The sequence below is a fragment of the Gorilla gorilla genome, chromosome 16 (assembly GCF_029281585.2).
Source record: "Gorilla gorilla gorilla isolate KB3781 chromosome 16, NHGRI_mGorGor1-v2.1_pri, whole genome shotgun sequence".
In the NCBI taxonomy this organism is placed as follows: Eukaryota; Metazoa; Chordata; class Mammalia; order Primates; family Hominidae; genus Gorilla; species Gorilla gorilla.
The window spans coordinates 48564213-48590354 of NC_073240.2; the positions used below are offsets into that span (position 1 = coordinate 48564213).

Below are 26142 nucleotides of genomic sequence, written 5' to 3' on the forward strand. Positions count from 1 at the left end.
CATTTTGAGCCTCTCTGAGATTAGCCTTGGAGGTCATAGAGCAATGGACCTGGAGACAGGTGACCCAGAAGCCTCTTATCAGCAGTATGACCTCCAGCAGTTCTTTAACTCCTTGTCTGAAAAGCATCTATTTACTAATTCAGCACATATTTACCAAGTAGATAGTGAGTTCCAGATGCTATGGTGGGTAATAAAGATAAAGTAGAGAACAGACAGACATGACTTCTGTTCTCCTGAAGCTGACACGAAATTCAGTGGAGAAAATAACTTCTGCCCTAAGCCTTTAAGGGCAGCTTTAAGGACTAGAGTAGATAGACATATTTGCTTTGAAGAGCATAAAACACTATAAGTGAAAAGCTCTTTCCCCAAACCCTGGTCTAGGCTGAATATCGATGAGAGCTAGGCACCCCAATCCCCACCCACACACAGAAGTTTATTAAATATCAGCTGCAAAGTACGTTGGGAATGCAGAGAGAGGCTAAGAAACCTAGACAGAGGTCCTGAGTGTATGTGAACTGAGCTTCCCACAGCACATCCTACAATTTAAAAAAGATATTGGACATGATCTGCTAGCCTGTGGGACCACCTCACCCCTGGGTCCAAGAAAGCTCGAAGAGACACTTAAAGGCCGTATTTCCCAAGGACACATGGTTGTGGGGGGGAAAATGCACCCTCTGCCATTTCATCTGGGACACCATCAGAATGCCAAGTCCACATTCGTAAGTGCCAGTGGAGGCTCGGTCCCTGTTCAAGGCATCAGTCAGTTTGTAGTACAAAGCCCATTTGTGGTTCAGTGTCACAGATCAGAGGCAGCGATCGCAGCGCTCTCCTGTCTCAGGGTACAGAGGGAGCACATGCACTTTGTATCCTAGGCAACGGCAATGCTACAACAAAAAACTTAGAAGTGTGAATTGGGAAGAATTTTACTTTGAGTGAAGAACCTTTTTCAATGCAGGCACCAAACTCAAAATCATAAAATGTCACAACTTGGAAGGGGCATTGGAGATCACCTGCGTTCTCATTGTATAGATTGGGAAACCGAGGCTGGAAGAGGCAAGTTGGCTTTCTCATGGTCTGTCAGATCCTTAGAGGCTGAGTTAAGAGTGGAATCCAGATTTTTTACCTCCCTATTATCTCCAGGTGTGTTTAATGTTTGGGATAAGATTAACATCCCCCAAGGTGATTCATAAGGAAAGTGAGAACAAATGTAGATAAGGGTTTGAAGCGTAATTATCTCTGGCATTAGAACCACACACCCTTCCTCACAGTTGTACCTTTAGCCTTGAACAGGCTTCCTGGTACTCACCTGGTCTAATAGTAATTTTTATGGTGCTTACCATGTGCCAGGATCTCTGGTTCAAGAACTCCTTCCGTCCTCAGCAACTCTATGAGGTAGCTGCTAGTGTGATCCTATCCCCAACATACAGGGTAATGGAGGGACCAAGTGGTGAACTAGCTCACCCGAGGTCAGATCACTGGTTGCGCAGCAAAGCTGGGGCACCTACCTGGGCAGCCTGGCTCCAGAGCCATGTTCTCTACCCCATACTCCACTGCTCAACGCTTGTCAGCCTCCATCCCTGACGGCAGCAAGGGCTGAGTTTGCTTAATACCCTCTTGGTCTTGCATCAATTTAGTGAAAATTAGGAACTGAGATTTTAAGAACTTGCATGGATTGACCTAAACTCCCATTTTGCCTCTGTGGACCCAGAGGTTTCAGAAGTTCATAGTCCATCAGATACAGAGCCTAGACAAAAGGCTGCAGGTAATGCACAGGTGCACTGACTCAGGCTTAGCCTGGGCCCTCCCTGAGCTTTGCAGGACTTAAAATTCACCTGGGCTGTTTATTATTCTCATTCTTAGTTACAGCTCCATTTTTAGTCCAGATCTATCAAATGGAACCTAACTTACCATGGGCCACACTTCCATCAGTAGGAAAAAATACATTTAAAAAATAATTATTTTGAAATAATTATGAACTCACAGGAAGTTGTAATAATAATACAGAGAGTTCCATGTCCCCTTCACCCGGGAAGTACATTTTAAAAAACAAGTTAGGATTGACTTACAGAATCCTGATGAGGTTAATGCTCTAAATCCTTCTGAGCAATCAGTAATCTTTCTCTACGTTTGTTAGAGACAGGCAACTGTTACTGTATTTTCAAGTACAGAAGGCAAATATTAATACAAAGGCCTTATTTTTGGTGACCGAAAACCAAAGGACTTGGGACTAAAAATTCTTGGCTTTTAAAATTTCACTTCTCTTCCTCTGGGTTATTAGAGTTTTAACCCTTCTGTAAACTCATCACCAACTGTTTTAAAGCATGACATCACCTGAGAACCTCTGATGAGGCACTTTGCAGAATATCAAACCTGAAGATGTGAGCCTTTTAAAATAGAGTGAAATCCCATTGTTGTTGGCAGTGATGCTAACATAGATCATTGAACTCTGTTGTGACATCTGGGTTCTGCACTGGCTTCACTACTCCTGGATCATAAGTCCCTTAATTTATCTGCTTGACCTTTGTCAGACAGGAATAGGAGCAGCAGCCCATCCTCAGTCCTTCTTTGCCAGGGTATTGTTCATTTCTTTGAAAGCCTGAAAAGGCTCCATGGAGTACATTGAAAGCTATGGCTACACGGTGGTTGCATCAGACAAGTCAGTAGCATCAGAACAAACATACTCTACTTCTGTCATCCGAGCCCAAAGGGCAGAACCAGGCACAGACCCAGGCCCTAATATCCTGAACAGACTGTCACATGCAGGCCATATGGCAGCCTCAGCAGGTCATCTGGTAGAATAAGCCAGTGTTCCACAGACAGGCTGAGTCCTTTGGCATCTGGGTCATCCCTTGGAACCTTGAGCCCTTCCTTTGTCTAGAATGGCTCCTTTTCCTGGAGGCTGAAGGGGAGGAGCCCAGTCTGGCTGGGATATGCCTGTGGAGGAGATAACCAAAAAAGAAGGCTTTCAATTTCTCTTGTCATTAGTTAGCCTTGAAAACCCTTCAGTTCCCCTGAAAAAAGGAGACACCATTGTTCATTTCTGCCACAACAGTCTCCTGCTGTGTGTGTGTATATATATATATATATATATATATATATATTTCGATTGTAGAAGGTTCCTTGTGCATTATACTTTCACAAAGCAAGTTATTATATTGATGTCTTAAGAGGCTGATATATTTTGTCATCTTCCCGGATAGCAGATTTTCTGCTTACATATCAGGCTCATAGTCTCATTAGTTTCTTGTATTATTTTCACTGTTAATGAGGATTGTTTCTAGGACAATTTTGCTTTAAAATGAATGTTATTCAATTTGAGTTAGGGCAGAAAGGCAAAAACTTGTAGGCAAATTGTTGCTAGAATTATGGTCCCCAGAGCAGTGGTTCTGATCACAGGTCAGATGCTGGGATTCTTGTCCAGGTTTGCTTAGAATTGGCAAAGACAGGTTAGATCCTGTTTTCTGTCCCTTCCTGCCCAACTCTTTTTAATTTCAGTTCCTTTCTGAATTATTAATATGTAACCAAAGTATTACTGATTCAGATATTGGTGTGCTTTGCTTTAAGAAAATCCAGACTTAAAGTGAAAACCTTGCATAAGAGGTTTTTAATTTTCAGAAAACTTAAGTCGACAGCTTTATCATGTACATAAAATATAACTCAAATAAAATTGACCCAACTTTGAGGAAAACACTGATTTTAAGAGCAAGGCATTAATAAGGATCACCCAGACTTCCATAGCCCCAGCCTCCCCTTTCTTCTCTTCCATAGTATCTACTACCACCTGCGCTTTTTTCTCTTCTGTCAGAATCCAGCATGTTCTGATATGCTGGGTAAGATCACATCTTACAAATGTCTTCATACTGGTTTCTGGCTTATGGTATGTTCTATCATTACTTAATTTATAACTGGAAAATAGGCCATTGGCCGAAGAAAAGAATTTCCCATTGCAGAATTTCAGGCATAACCCAGCCATTAGGCAAGCTGATTTTCATTTTATATTTGTTAGTTAGGTAGTGAAGAGTCACACAGGATTCTTCTCTGCCAGTCCCATATATCCACTCTCTAATCTCAGGAATAGCCCTGCTTTCCTTCCCTTTGTTCTGGGAAAGCTGCAAAGTAAGCAGGAATTTCAGGGGTGGAGATGGGGAGGTTGACAGAAATCATTTAGTTATTTGGCCTGTGTTGCCCATTTCTGGTGGGCAGTTTGTTAATGATGGGTAGGTGTGAAAAGAGGCATCTGTTGCCTTTTATAGAGAACCTCTTGGTTTTGCAGCACCTGAAGCTCATGAACTGGAGGCTAATGAGGATGTTGTGCCAACGCTGCAGGAGAATGATGGTAGACTCAAGATGCACTGTTGGGTTGATGGTGGAGAGCTGTTCATTTTGATGTGGCCTGTGTGCCACAGCAAAGTCCTGTCAGTGTTCTACCTTCTTTCTTTATTTCTTCCTCCATTCGTCAAGTATTTACTGAGGACCTGCCAGGTGCCAGGCCCTGTGCCTGATCCTGGCAGTAAAGAGGAAAATGATCCTTTGAGTAGCACAGCCCAATAGAGAAAATGTGAAAATCAGTAACATTGCTGTGGAGTGATAAGTTCTGCAATAGAAGTATTTATACAATATCATAGTATGACTAGCTGTCCTGAGCAGAGCAGTGTGGCTGAAGAGGGAAGAATGAGAAAGGGGAGAGGGCCAGGTAAGTTTTGAGCTGGTGAATAGACAGTTTTCAGGAAGGACGTTTTAGAAAGAATAGCGTGTGCAGAAGATACTGCTTTGGGATCCAGGTGTATCATTAGGTGAGATGGAGAAGCTAGCAAGAATAGAATTGTGAAGGATCTTGTAAATCTTGGAAATGAATTTAGACTTTACACATAGGCCTTCGGGAACCATTAAAGTGCTTTTGGACAGGGATGTAACAGATAGCATTTGTGTTTTAGAAAGATCATTCTGGTGGCATTGTGGAGAATGCACTAGAAGTCTAGGAGAACAGAAACCAATGAAGAGTCAATTCTAGACAAATGAAAAGATAGAAGCAATGGGATGTACTGACAGGTTCAAAGGAGAGGATGATGGAGACGGGGCCGTCTAGGAAGACTCCCAGGCTTAAAACACAAGTGCCTGAGAAGAACATGAAAAATAGCAATAACAATAATAATAGTTGTAAATCTTTTTTTTCTTTTCTTTTTTTTTTTTTTTTGGAGATAGAGTTTCATTCTTGTCACCCAGGCTGGAGTGCAATGGCGTGATCTCAGCTCACTGCAACCTCCGCCTCCTAGGTTCAAGCAATTCTCCTGCCTCAGCCTTCCGAGTAGCTGGGATTACAGGCACACAGCACCATGCCCAGATAATTTTTGTATTTTTACTAGAGGAATGGTTTCACCTGTTGGCCGGGCTCGTCTTGAACTCCTGACCTCAAGTGATCTGACCACCTTGGCCTCCCAGATTGCTGGGATTACAGACGTGAGCCACTGCGCCCGGCCTAATTACTGGATTCTTGTCAGGCACAAGGGGTTTGGCTACATGCTTTATATAGGTTATCTCATTCAGTAATCGTAATAATATTAGTAATATTATTATCCTCACTGCAGGCAGGAAAACAAGAAAATTTGAAAGTTAAGTAACATGCCCAAAGTCACATGGCTTGTAAATGGTAGTGCTTACATTGGAAGCCAGGTACTCCAAGCTCTAAACCTATGCTCTGCAGGAAATTCAGCAGGAGAAGTCAAGGCAAAGTATTTTAAGTTCAATTTTAGACTACTGAATTTAAAATGCCTATATTTTACTAAGGTCAAAATATCTAGCAGGGAGTTGGACAGCTGGATTGGAACTGGTGTGTGGTGGACGTGTGATCTGGGATTAGTGAATTGGTGGTAGTGAAGAAGGTAAGTGTCACGTGAGCACATCCCTAGAGAGCCCGGGATGGAACTGGGAAGAACCACATCCAACGGGCAAGCATGTTAAGACAAATTTGGGAAGACGATGAAAAGGAGCAGCTAGGGAGGTGGGGAGAACTAGGGGAGTCACAGGTGGAGTTTGAAGATCTGATGGAATGACCACTGAGATTAAATGCCTCAACGAGATGAAGGAAGATTTAAAATGAGGATTGCCTTGGATTTGGCAATTAGGTGGTTGATGCATAGTCATTAAAGTTAGGCTAGAGTGGGCTACAAATATAATGAAAAGTGAGAAAATGGAGAATATGGACTCAGGCTTCTTTTCAAAGAAGCCTGGCTGAGAAAGGAAGTGGGAGAGAGAGAGCAGAGGCAGCCTCAAGGTCAGGGGAATGGCTGTTTGTTTATAATGATAGTGACTTGAAATGCTTGGATGTTGAGGAGAAAGAGCCTGGAGCAGTGGGAATTACACCAGGATGTTTATCCCACTAGACAGGGAAGTAGGAATCCCTCTAGCCATCAGGAGGAGAACATGGATTCTTAGAGAAAAAACAGGTTTCTACAGTTTTAATTTAGCAGCCCACTTGTATTGCATAAAATCAGTCCAGATTGGTGAAGTGACTTGTCTCTGGCCACCTGGCTAGCCAGTGTGTGACCCCAGATCTCCTGGTTCCTGGCCTCTTTCCTCTCTTGCTGCCAGTGTCGGTGGGAGAAGAATCATCCCTGAATTGTTCCTCATGGTGTGAGTCTCCACTGCTCCTGTCAGGCCCTTCCTTGCTCCTTCAGAATGCACATTTCACAGATTCTGATGTGTCAGCAGGGCTTCAGCTGTGTGGAAGGTGAGTCACAGAGCTGCTTCATTTCCTCCACATGCCATGGGGCAGAGTTTTAGACGGTTAATTATAAAGTGTCAGTAACATAACAGTGCTAGAAGCCTCTTCCTCTAACCTGGGAACCCACATTCCTAGAAGGAGGAAGGGTCTTAGAGTCGGGGCCTTTCAGCAATCTCCTCATGGCCAACGGCAAGAGAGGATGTATTTATTTGTTCAGATGTGGCACCTGCACACAGAACCTGCATGCATGAGGTGGAGGGTGGGGTAGCAGTAGCGATTCCTTAAATGAAAAAGCCTCTGCTCCTTGAAAACACCACATCAGCCAAGAGTTACTTGGTGAGCCTGGAGGCAAGGAGCACCCATGCTTTTCAGAAGGGCCCAGAGTAGCCTGCCCCAGCTCTACTTTGGGGTCTCCTGGAATCTGTATATATAGTGATGATTAATAATCTAGTCTTCTTACCACACATGGAAGGTGAAAGAAGGCCTGCAGTTCAGTGGATATGACCTTCTTATATTCCAAAGCTTGTGGTGTCAGCCAAGCTGTCATACCATTCTGATTAAATACTGACGGTGGTCATTAAGATCTAAAGCCCTGCCCAGAACACACTGCTTAGAATCTAGGCACATGAATGCTATATAAACCTAAACCTCCCTTTTATAATTGATCTTCAATTACAACCCTCCTTGTCTTGATAGGCTCCAAGGTATAGCAATCAAGTTGCTTCTCTTTGCTCTCTCTCAACTTACCTAAACCCACTGCTCCTTTTTTGTTTAGTCTCTTGGGGCTCTCATGACCCATAGTTGGTAAATGGATAATTCCTGTGACGCCAGGTACCATCATTCTCATTGACTACAGTAAGAGCAGTGCCCCTGAAATGTCATAGACTACAGAGTGAATGGTGCTCTTTGTGCCACAGGTCTAGTTCCACCCCCTCTTCTTCTTTTAGTTACAGCATTCTCAGCAGAAAAAGTCCATGCTCTTAGGAAGTGGAAGCCCCAGGGGCCCATCCCCCCTGGGTCTGCTGCCCTCTCTTGTTTGTTTAGTGGTACTAAATCAATCTAAATTAAACTGGAGTCCAAAATGCTAACCTTGCGCTAAGAGATTCAGCGGGGATGTGGTGATTCAGGACACATGGTTCATTCTTCTGCTTATTCCTTTATTCACAGTTGATTTACAGTTGTCTTAGGAATTGACAACTGTGAGATATACTTGACCCATGGGACTGAAAAAAAAATCTTCCCTATTTTCTAAAAAATTAGGGGGACTTAACTAGCCCAAGGATGGGAGGCAGAAAGGGCCATCATAGAGGGAAAGGAGGAGCGAGGCTTGGTAGGTGGCATGACATGACATATTCCAGGGCTGAAAACAGAGGCAGAGTGGTAGAAGCACAAGAGGGATAGAGGCCCAAGGTGAGACAGGACTCCTTGTGAGATGGGGCAGGACTCAGAACCTGAAAAACCTTGAAGGCCACATTTAAAAGATTTGGGCTCCATCCCAGGAGTGATAGAAGGTTACTGGAGGATTATGAGATGCCATGATTAGGTTTATATTCTGAAAAGATCATTCTTGTTGTATCTAGAAAACTAATGGGAAACAAACAGGCAGACAGAGAGGTGGGTAAACCATCAGAAGAATATGGTATGAGGAAAAGCAAGGAAAGGCAGTGTTTGGAAAAGCTGTGAACTGTCAACTGCTTCTAAAGCTACTGAGCAGTCAAATGAAATAGGACTGGAAAATGTCCGTTGCCTTTAGGTACTTGTAGGTCGTCAGTCTCTACTGACAGAGGAACTAGAACACAGAAAGTAGAAGAATGAGCAGGAGGTGAGGAAATTATAGCAGTAGAGCAAAGTTTCTTTCAGTGCCAGTGAAGAGCAGTGACCCAGGTGATAGCTTGAGTGGGATCAGGGCTACAGGAGGTATTTTCCTTTTGTGTGTGTGATGAGGGAGACATGGACAAATTTCAGCACTGATGGACAGTACTTAAATGGTTAAGAGTTACAGAAAATACCAGAAAGAGAGAAATATAATCAACGTCTTTTTATTCCAGAAAAGAGTGAAGGGATTGGATTTAAAGCAATCCAATTGCTTTAAATTGGGGCTGGGCACAGTGGCTCACGCCTGTAATCCCAGCATTTAGGGAGGCTGAGGTGGACAGATCACTTGAGGTCAGGAGTTTGAGACCAGCCTGGCCAACATGATGAAACCCCACCTCTACTAAAAGTATAAAAATTAGCTGGACGTGGTGGTGCACGTCTGTAATACCAGCTACTTTGGAGGCTGAGGCAGGAGAATTGCTTGAACCTGGGAGGTGGAGGTTGCAGTGAGCCAAGGTTGCACCACTGCACTCCACCCTGGGAAACAGAGCAAGACACTGTCAAAAAAAAAAAAAAAAAAAAAAAAAGCACATGGGAAAGACTTGATGTATTTGGCAATGGGAAAGGAGAAAACTGAGGAAGCTCCCATGTTACAGCTTTCATATTCTATGTGAAGTAGCTGTGGGGCAGGAGGGAGGAATGTAAGTAGCAGAGTGTGGAGACATAGCAGATCAGGGCCTTGAGGAAAGTGGGAAATTTACATTTATGGATTTGGGGAGTGGTCTAATTTAATTGAGAAACATAGGATCTCCATGGAGTTTTTGATGCTATTTGTAGTTGATGACAAAGAATTCTGTTACATTACTAGCGAGTTGTCCTAGAGTGTGCTTGTCTCAACTAGTGCTCAGCTGCTCTGGAGAAGGTGCAGAAGGTGAGTGGCAGAGTTCATCCAAGGTTAAGACTTTGCAAGAAAAGCTGACAAGGACACAGAGGATGGGGCAGTCAGGAGCACAGGCAGAATAATGGACATGATTGACCATTGACAACTTAAGATGGATAAAGAGTTATGTCAAGATCAGAGAAGACTGACTAGCAGAAAAGAACAGTTAGTGGGCTGAAGGTCCTGATGAGAAAGTAGAGCAGTATGAGCAAGCTGGAAGAACAAGAGGTTAGCATCAGAGCACACAATGCATTGCTTTATGATTTTGAGGCTGAAGTCTCCATGTGGAACCATGGGCTGAGGCTAGTAAAGTCTTCGTAAAGCTAGAGGAAATGACTGGGACAATCAGGTAAAAGAGAGGAGGAAGGGTAGGACTTCGACCAAAGACTTTTTGTAAGATCGTGGAGGCCCAAGGTCTGGAAGAGTCATCGGGAAACTAAAAGGAACCAACTCCACATTCAGATCCTGAGGCAGGTGGAGTAGGAGAGTCTAAGCAGATACTCTTTGTATAGTGGCATCTTGGGATGAGAGCTAGAGGATAGCTTTCAAATCAACGTGGTATCTCTCTGGGTTCTTTGGGCTAGCGATAAAGTAGGTCTGCCCCATTTCTACATTCTAATTTCCTTTGAACTATCTAGTTTTCAGGGAGACGAAGACTATATACCACTTTCTCTATCTGGGATTCATTAATTTCAAATTTGGCTACTATGCTATAACCATAACAAGAACTTGTGGCCAGATATGATGGCTCATGCCTGTAATCCTAACACGTTGGGAGGCCCAGGTGAGAGAATCACTTGAAGCCAGAAATTTGAGACCAGCCTAGGCGACATAGTGAGACCTCACCTCTACTAAAAATACAAAATAAATTTTCTTTTAAAGTTTAAAAATTTGCATTAACCTTCCCTATAAATTCCCCTGCCTAAAGAACTCTCCTTCAATATTTCTTTTAGTTTGCATCTGGAACAACAAATCTGAGTTTTTATTTGTCTAAAACATCCTTATTTTGCCTTCGTTTTTGAAGAATATTTTTACAGGTTGTAGAATTCTAGGCTGGAAATTTATTTTCTTTCAGCAAATTAAAAATGTCATTCTATGGTCTGCTGGCTTCCATTGTTTCTACTGATAAGTCCGCTGTCCATATTTTTCTTGCTTTTTGGAAGGTAATGTATCTTAGTGTGTAATATTTTTTAAAATTTTCCTTGTTTCAGCATTTTTACTATGATGTGTCTAGCTTTATTTCCTTGTATTTAGAACTTCTTAGAATTTCTTGAATGTGTGGCTTATAATCATATCAGTTTTGAAAATGTGTGCAGCCATTATCTTGTCAAATATTGCTTTACTCCATTTCTCTCTCTGCAGTCTCAGGGACTCCAGTATGTTAATTCTTTCACAAAATTCTGTGTCTCTTACTCTCTTGTCTGTTTCTTTCAAACTTTTTGCTCTCCATATGTCGGTCTGATAATTTCTATTTGTTTGTCTTCTTACTCACTAATCTTCTCTTTACCTCTGACAAATATGTTGCTAAACACATCTATTAAGAAGATGTGTTATTTATTGTGCTTTTTTATTGTTGTTTTTTTTTTTCTTTTGAGATGGAGTCTCGCTTTGTCGCCTAGGCTGGAGTTCAGTGGTGCAGTCTTGGCTCACTGCAACCTCTGCCTCCCAGGTTCAAGTAATTCTCCTGCCTCAGCCTCCTGAGTAGCTGGGATTACAGGTGTGCACCACCATGCCTGGCTAATTGTTGTATTTTTAGTAGAGACAGGGTTTCACCATGTTGGTCAGGCTGATCTCAAACTCCTGACCTCATGATCCCCCCGCCTCGGCCTCCCAAAGTATTACAGGCGTGAGCCACCATGCCCAGCCTTGTTGTTGAATTTTTATTAAATTCTTTTTTATAGATTTCCAGTTTTCTGGTGAAATTCTCCATCTTGTCATCTTTTTTTCTTGCACAAAAAAAGCACAGTTATTTTCAAAACGTATGTTTGGTAACTCTAATATCTGGGTTACTTGTGGGCCTATTTCTATTGTGTTTTTTTCTCTCTCTCTTAGCTGCAGTTTTTGGAATTTCTGATAATTTCTACTTGAATGTTGGGCAATGTATGTAAATAATTGTAGTCTCTGGATGATGTTATCTTTTTCTAAAGAAGTATAATCTTATCTTTTCTGGCAAGCAGCTAGAGTGGGAGATTATATCCATTCAGTCTGGGACTTAGCTTATTGGATTGGATTGGAACTTTTGTAAAACATGGTTTACCTCACATTTTTCTCCTCTTCTAGAGTGTAGCTTGTCAGAGGCCCAAATGATAGCCTTTGGTTATTTACTGGAACTCTTCCTTCTTGGTGGGACCTAAACTTGTGACTGCCAGAAATTTGACTTTTCTTTATAGCTATACTCTCATTTTTATAGAGCCTTAAGCTATATGAAATTAGCAAATATAAAATTATAAAAATATAACAATATATAATATAAATATAACAATATATTATGTATAATAATATAAGTATAAATATTATGTAAAATCATCAAGTCTCCATAAGGTAAAATCAAATGCTGAGTATGGTGCTAAGCTTCATGTACCTCCCTTCTCCCAAGTATCCTGTCACTCACGCCCTGGTTGTTCTGGCAGCTCTGAACTCCCATTAAGAGCTTTCCTCATCATATTTAGTATTTAACATTAGGAATGTATGGGAGAAGTTCATATAAAATACCAAAAACTGAATAAACATAGCTAGTCAGGCATCCTGGCTGTCTGACTGTGTCACAAACAGGAATGACTTCATGTAGGAATGTTCTTTACCCTAAGCTTGCATGTAAGGAAGATGGTTTCCTCTTTTTTGGAGGCCTGTACATCTGTGAAGGTGTGCCTTATCCTCTAAGAATGCCCCTGTCATTGTTTGGACGGTATACATAAACAGTTTAGCAAATAGTTGTACAAGATGAAGGAATGAACATTGCTTTTTTTTTCCACCTTTTTGCCAGACAAGATGTAACCAGAATAGACATGATGATATTCGTTAAAATTTACTAAAGATTTACTGCGGAGCAGGCTCTGTGTTAGATGCCTCATACTGATTATCTCATTTAATCCTAAACAGAGCTTATGAAGTAATAAAGATAATTATTCCCATTTTACATTTGATGAAACTGAGGCTTAAAGAGATAAAGTCAATTTAAACAGGGCCCAAGAGCCAGGAAGTAAATGGCACAAGCAAGTTTGAACTCAGATTTTTCTAATCTCAAGATCCATGTTTTTTTCCAACATTTCATCCTGCTACTTGGCCTGCCCTTTTTCAGCATAACTAGTATGATTTCACTGACCCCTGGACTCCTGATATATCTTCTTATGTAAAGTCAGAGCTAAGTAGTCTGAGGGGTTTACATGCAAAGACATCCCCTTCCTGGTACATTGCTTTCAGGTATTTCCAGATTCTTCCCTCCCCCACCCAGCCTTTGCAATATGTATCACATTAAATGCCTCCATTTATAACTACTATGGCAAGTCTGAATGTATTTTTTTTTTTTCAAAAATACAGCTTTATGCAGAGACAGGAAGCAGTTAGTGGTAGAGCTTTATTTTGGGAGGATTAGAGTGGTAGGGGGTGGGGCATGGGGAGAAATTGCTTTCTGCAGTGTCAGATGAATGAGTTATAGGAAATGATAGCTCAGCCAGCAGCTTGATGCTTGCTAGTGAGTCAGCAGTGATTCCATCCTCAGCCCCAGTGCTGGGATCACAGCTGAGAGACACTCTTCCTGGTGAGGGCTCCTCCCCGCCCTGCTGTCTGGGACATGGATGTTCTGCTTACCTGATGTGAACCATTCAGTTACCTGTCATGGAGGAGAAAGAGACACAGAACGATCTTTTTGTTTTAATGCAGATGTTTCTACACTTCTTTGGGATTAATTGGTATTTCTAATTATTTTTCCTGATATCCAGCAGAAAGATTTGGTGATTTTCTATCTAGAGGATGATATTTGGGACTGGTGTCAAAGCAGGATCTAGTTCTTAAGGCAACATTTTATACTTTTATACTACAACTTTAGAAGGTCTTTATAAGTGATCAGAATAGTATGGAAAAGCAAGATAAGAAGACACTGCTTCAGAAGAAGAGGTAAACGCGAAACCATCTTGTCAGCACAATGGAAACCATGTAGATGTAGTAAAAAACTAGAACCAAATCATTGTGGTTGTTGAGGTAGGATAGTAGGATTGTTGGTGATTGCTTTTTTGTTTTGTTTTGTTATGTTACTTTATTTTCCAGGTCCAATACATAGGCACAAGTTGTAAAATTTATTCTATAAGTAGTCCTTTAGTGCTTTAAAGTAACTAGTTGTGAAAAATAACTGGCCAAATAACCTTAATATTTTAGGATATCTTTTCCCCAGGCCCTTATGAGACTCTTAAAGTCAATCTGGTCATACCCAGGATTCTCCAGTAGGAAATGGGTAGAGAGGTCTAACTTTTCTCAGAATTTCCTATGTACCAGGCATTTGCTTCCTTTTCATTCTGAGAAGGTGCTATTATCCATATTTTACAGATAAAGAAACTAATGCTCAAAGAGATTGAAGGAACGTTCCCAGGCCAACTCGCTAATATGTGGTATAATTTCATCCATGCACAAGTCATACTGACTCCAAAGTCCATACTCTTTTAACTTTAGTACAAAATGATGCCAGCACAGTTTCCATTCCACCTGCTTTTTGTAAGACAGTTTAAACATGTGAACTTACTGCTGGATTGATCATCCACGAAAAAAACTGCTGCAATATATTATTCTCTTTTTGAAAAACTGGGACTCTAAAACTCACATATACTTGACTTGTACTTTAGTTAGACACATATTTAGAGCATTGAATAGCATGCATATCTGTGTACTTCACCTGAAGTCCATAAAAAAGGTACAGTAAACACGTGGTTTAGTGGTTGGACTCCCCTGGAATTTGCAGTGACTCTCATGATCTCTCCTAAAGTTCTTAGATATGTAAGACTGAGGATAAAGCTAAATGTTTTGTTGTTCAGAACAGTAGCTGGAAGTGACAGTTTTGGTTGAGGGAAGGGTGTTATTGTTGCGAAGTAGAACACTTACAACTTCACAAAAATATCCATCTCATTGACCCAACAGGGCCCTAATTCATCTTTTTAATAAGCTAATAACATTTAAAGATCTTTTAAATTTTTTACTGTTACTATAATGCAATTAATGCTGTGTTTTGATAGCTTTATTGAGGTATTGATATGTAATAAACTGCATGTATTTAATGTACAATTTGATTAAATTTAACACCTATGAAACATCACTTCAATAAAAATGATGAATATATCCATTTCCCCAAAAAGTTTTTTGTAATGCTCTATATTTGAAGGACAAAAATCCAGTCATTTATGTTCTCCTTTCCATTTGGTGAAAAGAGCCTGGACAGGGACCCAGATTATGTGAGTCTGGACTCCAATCTTGCCTTAACTAGCTCCACACAATTCAGTGAGTCCTTTAATTTTTTTGGCCCTTGGATTTTCATCTGAAAAATGAGGGGGTTGGACTAGATGGTCCCTAAGGACCCCCACAGCTCTGAAGTTCAATAAAGCTAAAAGGACCGGTGTACTTAGGGTATTGGTTTGTGTCCAAATGGTTTTATGTAAAAACGTAGACTTCCCTGGTGGCCTGGTGTCAGCTGTGCCACTTCATCCCTGCCTTGCTTTGCTTGATTGGTTATCATGAAATCATTGTATTTCTTTTAATTCCCTTTCACCCTGATTCAGGGTCATTCGTGTCATTGTCTCCACGTTGGTCGTAGTAAGCATAGGGAAATACTCGACTTAAGAATTTGGGGCTAATACTTGGGTAATGCTGGGAATTTGGCAACACCATAAGCAAAGAGCTAAGGAGAGATTATGACAGGATCATCAGCCCTCTGGCTATTTTTGAGGCAGCTTGAGCATTTTATGCGGGGCAGAGACAAGCTGTATTAGATATATTTCAGGACTGGGGGAAGGGAAGAGGATTGGAATTTAATTAAAATTCTTATCCCAACTTTGCCCATCTTCTCGCCAAGTCAGCAGCTAGCATTTCTGCTCATGGTTCTGGTGGCTCTGCTGTGATGACATACAATTACCTCCAAAATTCTTGTGAATTTGCTGAAAACTTCAATAATGCTCAACCAGATGCTTTAATCAGGCCTGGCATGTTGCCATCTTTTGCCTGTGTTTTTGGCGATACCTGATCTACCACTGCCAGCATTCCTGGTGGGAGAGGGGCTTTGGAGGGAGCTGATGGTGAAAACTGAGCTGATTAACAAACAAGAAAACCGCTTCATTGCAGCATAGAGATCTTTCCAAACTGCTTCTGTTTTCCAGGTAGCTCAGTGGCATTTCTGAGCAGGGGCCACCCTGACTTCACCTTGGCCCACCATGAGGGTCTTCCTGCTTTGTGCCTACATACTGCTGCTGATAGTTTCCCAGTTGAGGGCAGTCAGCTTTCCTGAAGATGATGAACCCCTTAATACTGTCGACTATCACTGTAAGTCGTCTCAAGAACAGTCTTCTATTCTGAGAAGGAAGCTTTTCTGTTTTTCATTCTGTAAGCATGTTCATTTTCAGAAAGAGGCAGAGATTTTTTATGTCTTAACCTTGAATTTGCATCTGAGTTTATCAGTAATCATTTCCTAGCGTTTGGAGAAAACGGGGCAGTTTTGTTGGGTGCTTTTCTACAGCAACCTGTATATAGGTTATATATTTTGAGTTAAAAGAAAAAGACCATTTGCTGACATTCACTGCCTTTTATTCATTTATATTCAAGACCTTAAGAGAGGAATTTAGTTAAAACCCGTCTACAACAAGTATATACAGCTAATCAATGCTGTTTATTGATCCCTCAGCTCCATAATCCTGAATGATGGTTTAGCCCATTTTTACTTGCAGATTCAAGGCAATATCCGGTTTTTAGAGGACGCCCTTCAGGCAATGAATCGCAGCACAGGCTGGACTTTCAGCTGATGTTGAAAATTCGAGACACACTTTATATTGCTGGCAGGTAATTTTCCTCTCATTGGTTTATTAGATTAAAATTCTTTTCTCTTGTGGTGCTTGCATTAATGTGTCTAGTTCATGAAAAACTAATATGTGATTGTGATCAAAAATTGCAAGTAGCCAGAAATATTCACTGAGAAGAGTCAGTGTTGTGTACCAGGAACAAAACACAGAGCTCAAGCTTTCAGCGGTGCTATTTTATTACTGCCATCAAGAAATCATACACCATTCTTTTTTCCTAAAGCAGCAGGGGGAAAAAAAAACCTTTCTTTATGCATTTTTAACTTAGAATTATTCAAGCAAATATTAGAAATATGTCTATGCTAATACCAAGTAGCAGTTTGACCCATGCCTGGAGAGAAGAGCTTTCTTTGCTCTCTGACTACAGTGATATATAAAAGCATCTCACTAATGAAAAAGTACTCTTTGTTGACTTTGTTTGAGACAGAGAAAATCCAGATGATCTCTAAAACACAATAAAGGCAGATCTGTAAAAATAAAAAAGGAAGCAGCTTAACATTTTTATGTATTCACGTGATATGTTTTATTGCCTTATTTCCAACAGGGATCAAGTTTATACAGTAAACTTAAATGAAATGCCCAAAACAGAAGTAATACCAAACAAGGTGAGCAACTGTAGTTGGCAAATTTATTTACATTCCCTCTGAACCTGATTAATTTTCCCACTGCCTCCCCCAAAAATGTTCGCAGTTAAAAACTGCTTTGGTTTTGCTTGATTAATACAGAAACTGACATGGCGATCAAGACAACAGGATCGAGAAAACTGTGCTATGAAAGGCAAGCATAAAGTGAGTTAAACAGACAAATGTCTGCTAGATTTAGTCTTTCTGTGGGCTTGATACCACAGTGCCAGCATGTTCAAATGTCTAATATTAATGTAACTACTACTTTCTTTAGGATGAATGCCACAACTTTATCAAAGTATTTGTTCCAAGAAACGATGAGATGGTTTTTGTTTGTGGTACCAATGCATTCAATCCCATGTGTAGATACTACAGGGTAAGTATATTTTATGTGATATGCTTCTTTTGATCAACTTTTCTCCCTTCACTGGTATGCTGTTAGAGTTGAAATCTTTCTGCTTTCCAGTAATTTGTTTTATCTCTAGTGCTATGAAAGAATAAAGACAGAATTCTTCAAATGGAATTTTAATACAAATAAAATAGTATTGCCTTCAAACGGGCACGTTGAATAGATATGACACTGGCTATTTACTTTTCTTTTGTAGTTGAGTACCTTAGAATATGATGGGGAAGAAATTAGTGGCCTGGCAAGATGCCCATTTGATGCCAGACAAACCAATGTTGCCCTCTTTGCTGGTAAGATCCTTTAGCGTAATGAATATAAATGATTAATGACATTGAAGGTGAAAAAGGAATTTAATGGAAGAGTAAAAGTTAATAACTTGGATACCCACCTTGATCTAAGTGTTCGAAAGGCTAAAATCTATGCACAAATTTCCAAAAAAAGAAGAAATTAAGGGCAAGGATATTTCAGTGCACACTGTAAGTATTATGACACCATGTTGTTAACTAGGCCAGTGGCCCCAAATAAGTTGCTTAACTTTTTGATGCCTAGATCCCTGTAAAATTAGATAATATCATGGCTGACCTGTCACATGTTGATGGTGAGAATCAGGTGTAGCCCTATTTGTATAGATAATGGTAATACCGGTGAGAGCGCTCCAAAGGGCATAACACGCTGCCACAGCTAACACACTGTAGGATAATTATGGTTATCTTACCAAAATTATAACTTTGGTTTCAGATGGGAAGCTGTATTCTGCCACAGTGGCTGACTTCTTGGCCAGCGATGCCGTTATTTATCGAAGCATGGGTGATGGATCTGCCCTTCGCACAATAAAATATGATTCCAAATGGATAAAAGGTACCTTTGAAGAGCAGTGTCGTGGGGTCACCAGGATAGTGGATGGCCCAAGTGGGGACAGCAGCCACGGCCATCAAGAGGTTCTGCGCATGACTTTATATTGTTTATTTAGAACAAGTACACACTGCTTTGATTGTGAACAGGAGCATTGACAGGGAATGAGGAGGCTGGTAGCCATGTCAGGAGAGTAAGTTCATCCAGGTGTTTATCCTAGGTGACCTCAAAAAAAAGGGGGGGGAGATTTCATCTCTGTGTGTGCCAATTTGTCTAACTTTCTAAATGCACATACTACTACTTGCCATCTACCCATCTTGGAAACTTACCAGTGAGAATCGATTAGTCCGTATGAGAGCCATTTTGTTCTTCAGAGTCTAGAAATCAAGATTTTTTATTTTCAATATAAGAGGTTTTCTTCCCTAGTTAAATAGGTTAATGAATAAATCTGTTGAAACAAAGACCTTTGCTGTAGTTCAGTTCCCTGTAGGTCTTTTTACAGTCCATTAGCTGACTTTAGAGATGACGGGTTCCCTGAAGCTTGAACACACCCATACTGGGACTCCTCAAAGTCATTGGCAGATTGGAGTTCTTGTTGGCTTGAATGTAACTGTGCAACATCTGTCAGTCATGCTTTGCAGTCGGGGTCTTATGCTAATTGAATTATCCTTTAGGAACCAGTTTGTTTTTAATTTTTCTTTCAGAGCCACACTTTCTTCATGCCATAGAATATGGAAACTATGTCTATTTCTTCTTTCGAGAAATCGCTGTTGAACATAATAATTTAGGCAAGGCAAGTATATGCATTTGGCTTGAATTGTGGACTTGTACTGCATGAAATTGAGACCACTGTGATAGAGTTAAGGATGCTCACTTGGCATGTTTTCCAGCTCTCAATTCAGTATACATAGGGCCAACTGCAGAGAGGTGGGTTGCTTATCATGAGAATAATTGCTGGAAAACATCTGAACAATAACCTGAGTGGGAACAGCAGCCTTGAGTTTTGAGAAGGTTTCGTTTTTTCCTGCAGCCACAGAGAGTGTTCTACAGGTACCCTTGAGCTACGGATGCTTTTTTTACTCTTTAGAAAACCACTGATAGTCTATTCTTTCTCAGCGTCAAAAGACAGGATAGAAAGTAGCGACCCCATTCAATTTTTAGTGTTTCAGTGAAAGCCCGTGTGATTTTAAAGTATTGCAACCCCTTCTATGCCAAGTTGAAAGATGACATGTTTCATTAACAATACAGGAAGCAAAGTTGGAGACCAAGTGCAGGGATGGTTTTCATTCAGCAAGGCAGATAGACAGCTCACTTCTTGGGAAGCATGCTTAACAAAACAGGAAAGTGGCTCTTTTTTCCCCCACAGGTGAATCTAGTTTACCTTCTTACTGAACAGACCCCTAGAGAGAAGACTGCTAGATTCTTTTGAACCAGATGTATCTTTAGTATTTTTTGTCCCTCCCTTAAACAGTATCATTTTGTTTCCATTCCTTTCCGTGCTCATAACCCCATTGCTTTGCTTCTGTCCGTTGGGCAGGCTGTGTATTCCCGCGTGGCCCGCATATGTAAAAACGACATGGGTGGCTCCCAGCGGGTCCTGGAGAAACACTGGACTTCATTTCTGAAGGCTCGGCTGAACTGTTCTGTCCCTGGAGATTCGTTTTTCTACTTTGATGTTCTGCAGTCTATTACAGACATAATACAAATCAATGGCATCCCCACTGTGGTCGGGGTGTTTACCACACAGCTCAATAGGTGAGAGCAGAACCCCGGCACTGCAAAGATATTCTCTACATGCCTGTCAGAACCAAGACAGGCTCCATGTTGCCAGCCTCTTCCTGATGATTTTCTTCCTTTTCAGCATCCCTGGTTCTGCTGTCTGTGCATTCAGCATGGATGACATTGAAAAAGTATTCAAAGGACGGTTTAAGGAACAGAAAACTCCAGATTCTGTTTGGACAGCAGTTCCCGAAGACAAAGTCCCAAAGCCAAGGTAAATAAAAAAGTAGAAAAGGGTTTTGTCTTGAACAAAACCCTCCGGTCATTGGAAGCATCCCTCCTCAGGGAGCAGCTTGGCCAACATCACACACCAGGAAGGGGTCCCTCTCTCTGCAGCGTCTCAGACAGAGCCAGCAGACATAGCCTTATGACCTGCAAGCCCATGAGTGTGAATGGAGAACCCATTGAATTCAGGGGCATAGCATCGCTCCTTTAGTTTCACTCATTCTCCTTCCTCCCTTGACCTCTTCTCTGAGAATATACACTTATTCCTTAGATACAGTACATGGTGTGGCAGGGGCAGCCGAGAGCATAAAATAACGCTGTTTTCCTTTCAGGCCTGGCTGTTGTGCAAAACACGGCCTTGCCGAAGCGTATAAAACCTCCATCGATTTCCCGGATGAAACTCTGTCATTCATCAAATCTCATCCCCTGATGGACTCTGCCGTTCCACCCATTGCCGATGAGCCCTGGTTCACAAAGACTCGGGTCAGGTGAGATTGTGTGTGAAACACTGCTTCCTATTCAATGTTTTCTCTGCCCATTGGCCTTCTGATCTGTGCCGCCTCCTCTCGTAGGTACAGACTGACGGCCATCGCAGTGGACCATTCAGCCGGACCCTATCAGAACTACACAGTCATCTTTGTTGGCTCTGAAGCTGGCGTGGTACTTAAAGTTCTGGCAAAGACCAGTCCTTTCTCTTTGAACGACAGCGTATTACTGGAAGAGATTGAAGCCTACAACCATGCAAAGTAGGTATATGTTACGAGAACGCCCTTCAGCACTGCTCAGAAATTTTCGGCATGTATTTCATCTAGTCATGTCCTTTTGGTCCTCTAAATTAGCAGTGGTTTGGCATAATAGTGTTTTGTGTTTTTTTTCTCATTGAAATAAATCTTGGGTTTGTTTTTTTCCCGAGCCTGCTAGGGCAAGGGGGGTGAACAGTTGGTGAGTTTAAAAATAATGCAGCCCTTGTTTTTCACCTGTAGAATATGAGAACATTTTAACAGCACCTGTCTTATCTTGCAGATATATTCCAAGATGCTACATGCAGCAGACAGTTGTGAGCTTGCATACACACACACACAAATATACATGGACATACATACACAGAATATAGTACTAGTTAAGTATTTCCTTCCTATCTTTAATATGTAAGAGAATATTTAGACCATTTAAAAAAAAACAAATAAAAAATAGAAGAGAGAAATGGAGCCAAGGGGACTAAGGAGAGAACCAGAACCATCTAACACAGGAAAATTTATATGCATTAAAGCACGATCCTTTTTATTTCTGTAGTCAAATGTGGCCTTCGCAAATGCAATTCACTTCTATCATCATAACAGGAAAGCAATGTTTAAAAACCCTTTGTCCAGCCTGAAATTTAACCAACCATGCAGAGAAGTAGAAGATGAATCACATAATTATTATTTCCCAAACTATGTACTTGCCTGGTTTGTTACCAAGAATATTCCTTATGATTTCCCAGGTCTCAGTAATTGCTAAAGCAAACCACACTTGACTGACTAAACATATGGCTTCAAAATGTATCCCACAAAATAGGTGCAATGCTGAGAATGAGGAAGACAAAAAGGTCATCTCATTACAGTTGGATAAAGATCACCACGCTTTATATGTGGCGTTCTCTAGCTGCATTATCCGCATCCCCCTCAGTCGCTGTGAGCGTTATGGATCATGTAAAAAGTAAGCTCGTGTTTCTTTACTTACCCTGGGTCTTGCAGTATCGAAACCTTTGATGATGAGAAAATCCAAGTTACATTCTGTTTGGTTTTACACAGGTCTTGTATTGCATCTCGTGACCCGTATTGTGGCTGGTTAAGCCAGGGATCCTGTGGTAGAGTGACCCCAGGGATGCTGTAAGTATACTTTGTCACATGAGCTAGGATGAACTATCCTCTCCAGGGTCTCTAAAGCTAGAAATTGCAGAAAACTTCCAATTATACTACTTTTCTTTTTTTTTTTTTTTTTTTTTGTTATGGGAGAAACAGGAAAACGAAAACCAGGAGACGTGAGAAGGAAGGGAATAATAATACTTAAGGGAAATGGTAGACCTAATAATACTTAAGGGAAATGGATGGAGAGAAAAAACCAATTCTCTTCTGTTCTCTTAAGCATTCTAGTTCACCAGTTTTTAACAGAAATAGTCATTTTAGCAAGTTATGTTAAAATGTTGCTTTTTTTTTTCTCTCTGCCCATTCTTACTAATCAGTCTGTGTTCTTGGTTCTGCTCTGGTTGTCACTTGTGTTCCTATGAAGGCTGTTAACCGAAGACTTCTTTGCTTTCCATAACCACAGTGCTGAAGGATATGAACAAGACACAGAATTCGGCAACACAGCTCATCTAGGGGACTGCCATGGTAAGACAGAATCTTCCATTCCCACCTGGAGCTTCTTTTTGACCACATTTGCACGTGGACATTATTTTACAATCAGTCTTTTTAATGACTCAGGACACATACCACCTAGCATTTAACTTAAACTTCGCAAAAGCTGAGCTGTTTGGTCATGGGGATAAATTAGAAAAGAGGCTTACTTTTTTTTTCCTTCACCATTTACAATTTTGTAGGAAATCTAGAGAGAGGTAGTCTAACCAGTAGGTTAATCTTTTTAATTTATAGTCTTTTTTTTTTTTACTTTTTTAGTTAATTGGAATTCATAAATTTTTGCTTTCTTTTGGTTACTTTTCACTGATTACTTGTTCCTTTAATTCTTTTAGAAATTTTGCCTACTTCAACTACACCAGATTACAAAATATTTGGCGGTCCAACATCTGGTTAGTTTTTTTTAATTTTTTTGAATTAACAACCTTTTCTTTCCTTCAGTTCAGCATTTTCAGCCCCTTCTCCCCTCCTTTTGCGCAGTTTGGCAGCCCTTCATTTTTCCGCTTTGACTCATATTCCCACTGATGGTACCAAAAGACTTTTCTTATTGAGCACTTCACCCTTGTATAGCATGTTAACACTTCATCATTGACCAAGCCACATCCTTTAAGAAAATTTAAATGGGCTAACATAGACTGCATTCCAGCTGCACGCACGCCCACCCAAGCTTTCTTCTTTCTCACCTCTTTGCGTTGTGAATGTTTCTTCTGGTCATCTGTATTTAATGGATGGCGGAATTTCATTATTTTCCCCATCTCTCCTCACCTTTCCTATGACCTAGTAAACAAATACACATTTCCCATAAATGTGTATTTATAAGTTTTAGAGATCTTTGAATGGTTTGCGCTAATCCTGGGAATCTTTGAATGTTGTGGTCTCAGTGGTGTGAAAAAGGCTTCAGTGGAGTGAAGCTGATTTTTGATGTATTAAGATGTTCAATGGGCTCTCCAAGCCTCTCTGTACCTGTTTGGAGCCTCCTTCTGTTAACTGTTGCACCAGTCAGAATTGTGGTCTCTGAGGTTTTAGCTTCAAAGCGTAGGCTTACATTTTGAGGGAAAATCTATTTGGAGGAAATCAGTACTAGACATGCTAAAAGGTTAAGTTAACTCCCGGTCCTATTGCTGCTTCTAAAACTCACCAGCAATTCCTTTCCTCAGGGGGAGAAAAAGATGGTAGATCTTATGTATCAGAATATCCTCATTCAGTTTGTAAATGCCATTGCCTTTGCATTAGGTTCTGCTAACTCTTTGGAAGAAACTCCCCAGCAGTTTTGGAGAGAGTACAAGCAAAGTCTGTCCCCTCCTTCGTTGTTTTACTGTGGGTGGCAGAGCCTTAGTATAGTGAATAATCTACAAATGGACAGGAGCCCCTGGTAACAACCTCTTAGGCAGAACTGGTTTGTCACATCCAAAATCAAGTATTTTCATAGACTTAACCAGATATTTTCCAACAAAGTTCCATCATAGCTTCTTCCCCAGTAAAGCCTATAGATTTTCTAACCATCCGTGAAAGTGCTTTTAAAAATGCGTAAAAAGAAATGAAATGATGTCTCACAAGAGAAGGAAGAAACAGCAACTAATCTGCCCTGGGAATTACATTACCTTTTTCATGAGTGTCATTAGTAACCACAGGGGCTTTCCTAAGAGCCTTTCGAGTATCTTTAATTTTGAAATCTGCCGAATATGTCTTTACTGTTAATTTTTAGTTTTCATTCTTCCCTTGAAAGGAAGGAATTTGATGTAGCTTCCTCAGGCGTGTTTTTACAAAATCCTAGAGCAAACTGTCTCATAAAATTTACTCAAACTTTATTTAAAAATGCAACAGACCAATCAAAAAAAATCTTGACATTATCCATATTAATAAAAATCTGTTTGCCACCACAGACATGGAGGTATCTTCATCTTCTGTTACCACAATGGCAAGTATCCCAGAAATCACACCTAAAGTGATTGATACCTGGAGACCTAAACTGACAAGCTCTCGGAAATTTGTAGTTCAAGATGATCCAAACACTTCTGATTTTACTGATCCTTTATCGGGTATCCCAAAGGGTAAGGCCTCAGCAGGGACCTCATCTCTAACTGCATGGAAACCTGATCCTTAATGTCACTGAGGAGTATGTGGTTCTCCAGAGGTGAGCCTCACAGGAGCTTCTGCGGTTGTACCTCCACCGCCCCTTGCCACAGTCTCTCTGGCTTTCTGTGGTTATATCTGAGTGCATTCCTTAAAAGATAAAAGAGGTGGAAAGCTGTTGGAGAAAAGGCTGGTGAAGCAGCCACTCAGACAATCTAATCTGTGTTGATTTCTGTCTGAAGAAGCAGAGAGCCTGCTGGATTTCAGGGAATTTCGAGGGTCACCGCAGCAACATCAAAAAACAAAACTCATTAATTGCAAATATCCTGATATCAGATGTTTTGTCTAGGAGCCTTTCCCAGACTCTTGTTTAGCTTCAATTCAAAATGCAATCTGAAAAGGATATGTGAGATGCTAAGTTGCTTGAATGCCGTAAGCAATAAAACATAACAGAGTGCTCGTCCATAACTATCATTTTCAGCCCGTAATAGGAGCAGTTATAAAATAGCTGCCTGTTGAGTTAGCTTATTAAATATATTACTCTAGGAAAAAAAAATCTATTCTTTAGTACTTACCAAACTATGGTATCAGGTTTCCAATCAGTTTTTATGGCAGCACATTGTCATTTATGATTTATATCGGTTGATTTTCGTTTTATATGTTTTCGTTGTAAACAATTTTATAATCATTCTTCTTTCTGCTTTGCTTTCTTTAGTAACACCATTTTTTTTCTACTTTTCTTTCTCCGTCTTTCACAGTGCCACTGAATTCCATAACATTAATTAAACATTAATTAAAAACAACTAATGTTCAAAGGCCTTAGTACTAACTTAAAGCAACAGAATCTTCAAAATCACTCTGACTTACCTTACTCTGGGATAGCTGTGTTTATAGCATGTAACAGACTTGAATACCTCTTAAACTAACTTTTTTTAATTAATTGTTAGATGTCTGTGGTTGCATTAAAAGGTTAAGTTTAATTTCAGTAATTATAAACTAATTTGCTCTTCTTTTTCTAGGTCTAATTTAAATATTTTCAAATATCTTCAGATAATTTGACAGTTTACTTAACAAATACATAGTATGTTTCCTTAGACTGTCTGGATTTCTTACATAGTCGGTCATTCAAGAGTGCTTCACCCCAAGATGGAATGAAAAAAAAAATCCAAGCAAACATGAAAGTCTCTATTTATAGCTAACAGTGATCAAGCAGATATTTTTGGTTTGTGAACAAATTATATGTTCATATTAAAGTTAGTATAATTG

At 40.5% G+C, this 26142-nt stretch overlaps 1 protein-coding gene across 17 annotated transcripts in view; it reads left to right on the forward strand.

The window, feature by feature from the left end:
- Window positions 1–26142, forward strand: part of SEMA6D (semaphorin 6D) — a 590270-nt gene that overhangs the window by 559952 nt on the left and 4176 nt on the right. For 4 of the 17 annotated variants that reach the window (XM_055362500.2, XM_055362501.2, XM_019011212.4 and 1 more), the window contains 17 exons: window positions 15830–15992; window positions 16394–16505; window positions 17067–17127; window positions 17248–17310; window positions 17420–17521; window positions 17751–17841; window positions 18290–18409; window positions 19108–19196; window positions 19941–20158; window positions 20265–20396; window positions 20740–20895; window positions 20980–21153; window positions 21965–22105; window positions 22201–22278; window positions 22679–22779; window positions 23139–23195; window positions 24687–24854. In XM_055362500.2, coding sequence (XP_055218475.2) covers window positions 15884–15992; window positions 16394–16505; window positions 17067–17127; window positions 17248–17310; window positions 17420–17521; window positions 17751–17841; window positions 18290–18409; window positions 19108–19196; window positions 19941–20158; window positions 20265–20396; window positions 20740–20895; window positions 20980–21153; window positions 21965–22105; window positions 22201–22278; window positions 22679–22779; window positions 23139–23195; window positions 24687–24854 — 1972 coding nt within the window. In that variant the 5' untranslated portion in view covers window positions 15830–15883. The remainder of the gene's footprint in view (window positions 1–15829; window positions 15993–16393; window positions 16506–17066; window positions 17128–17247; window positions 17311–17419; window positions 17522–17750; window positions 17842–18289; window positions 18410–19107; window positions 19197–19940; window positions 20159–20264; window positions 20397–20739; window positions 20896–20979; window positions 21154–21964; window positions 22106–22200; window positions 22279–22678; window positions 22780–23138; window positions 23196–24686; window positions 24855–26142) is intronic. The other 13 variants (XM_055362508.2, XM_063698538.1, XM_004056135.5 and 10 more) reach the window with 7 other exon arrangements.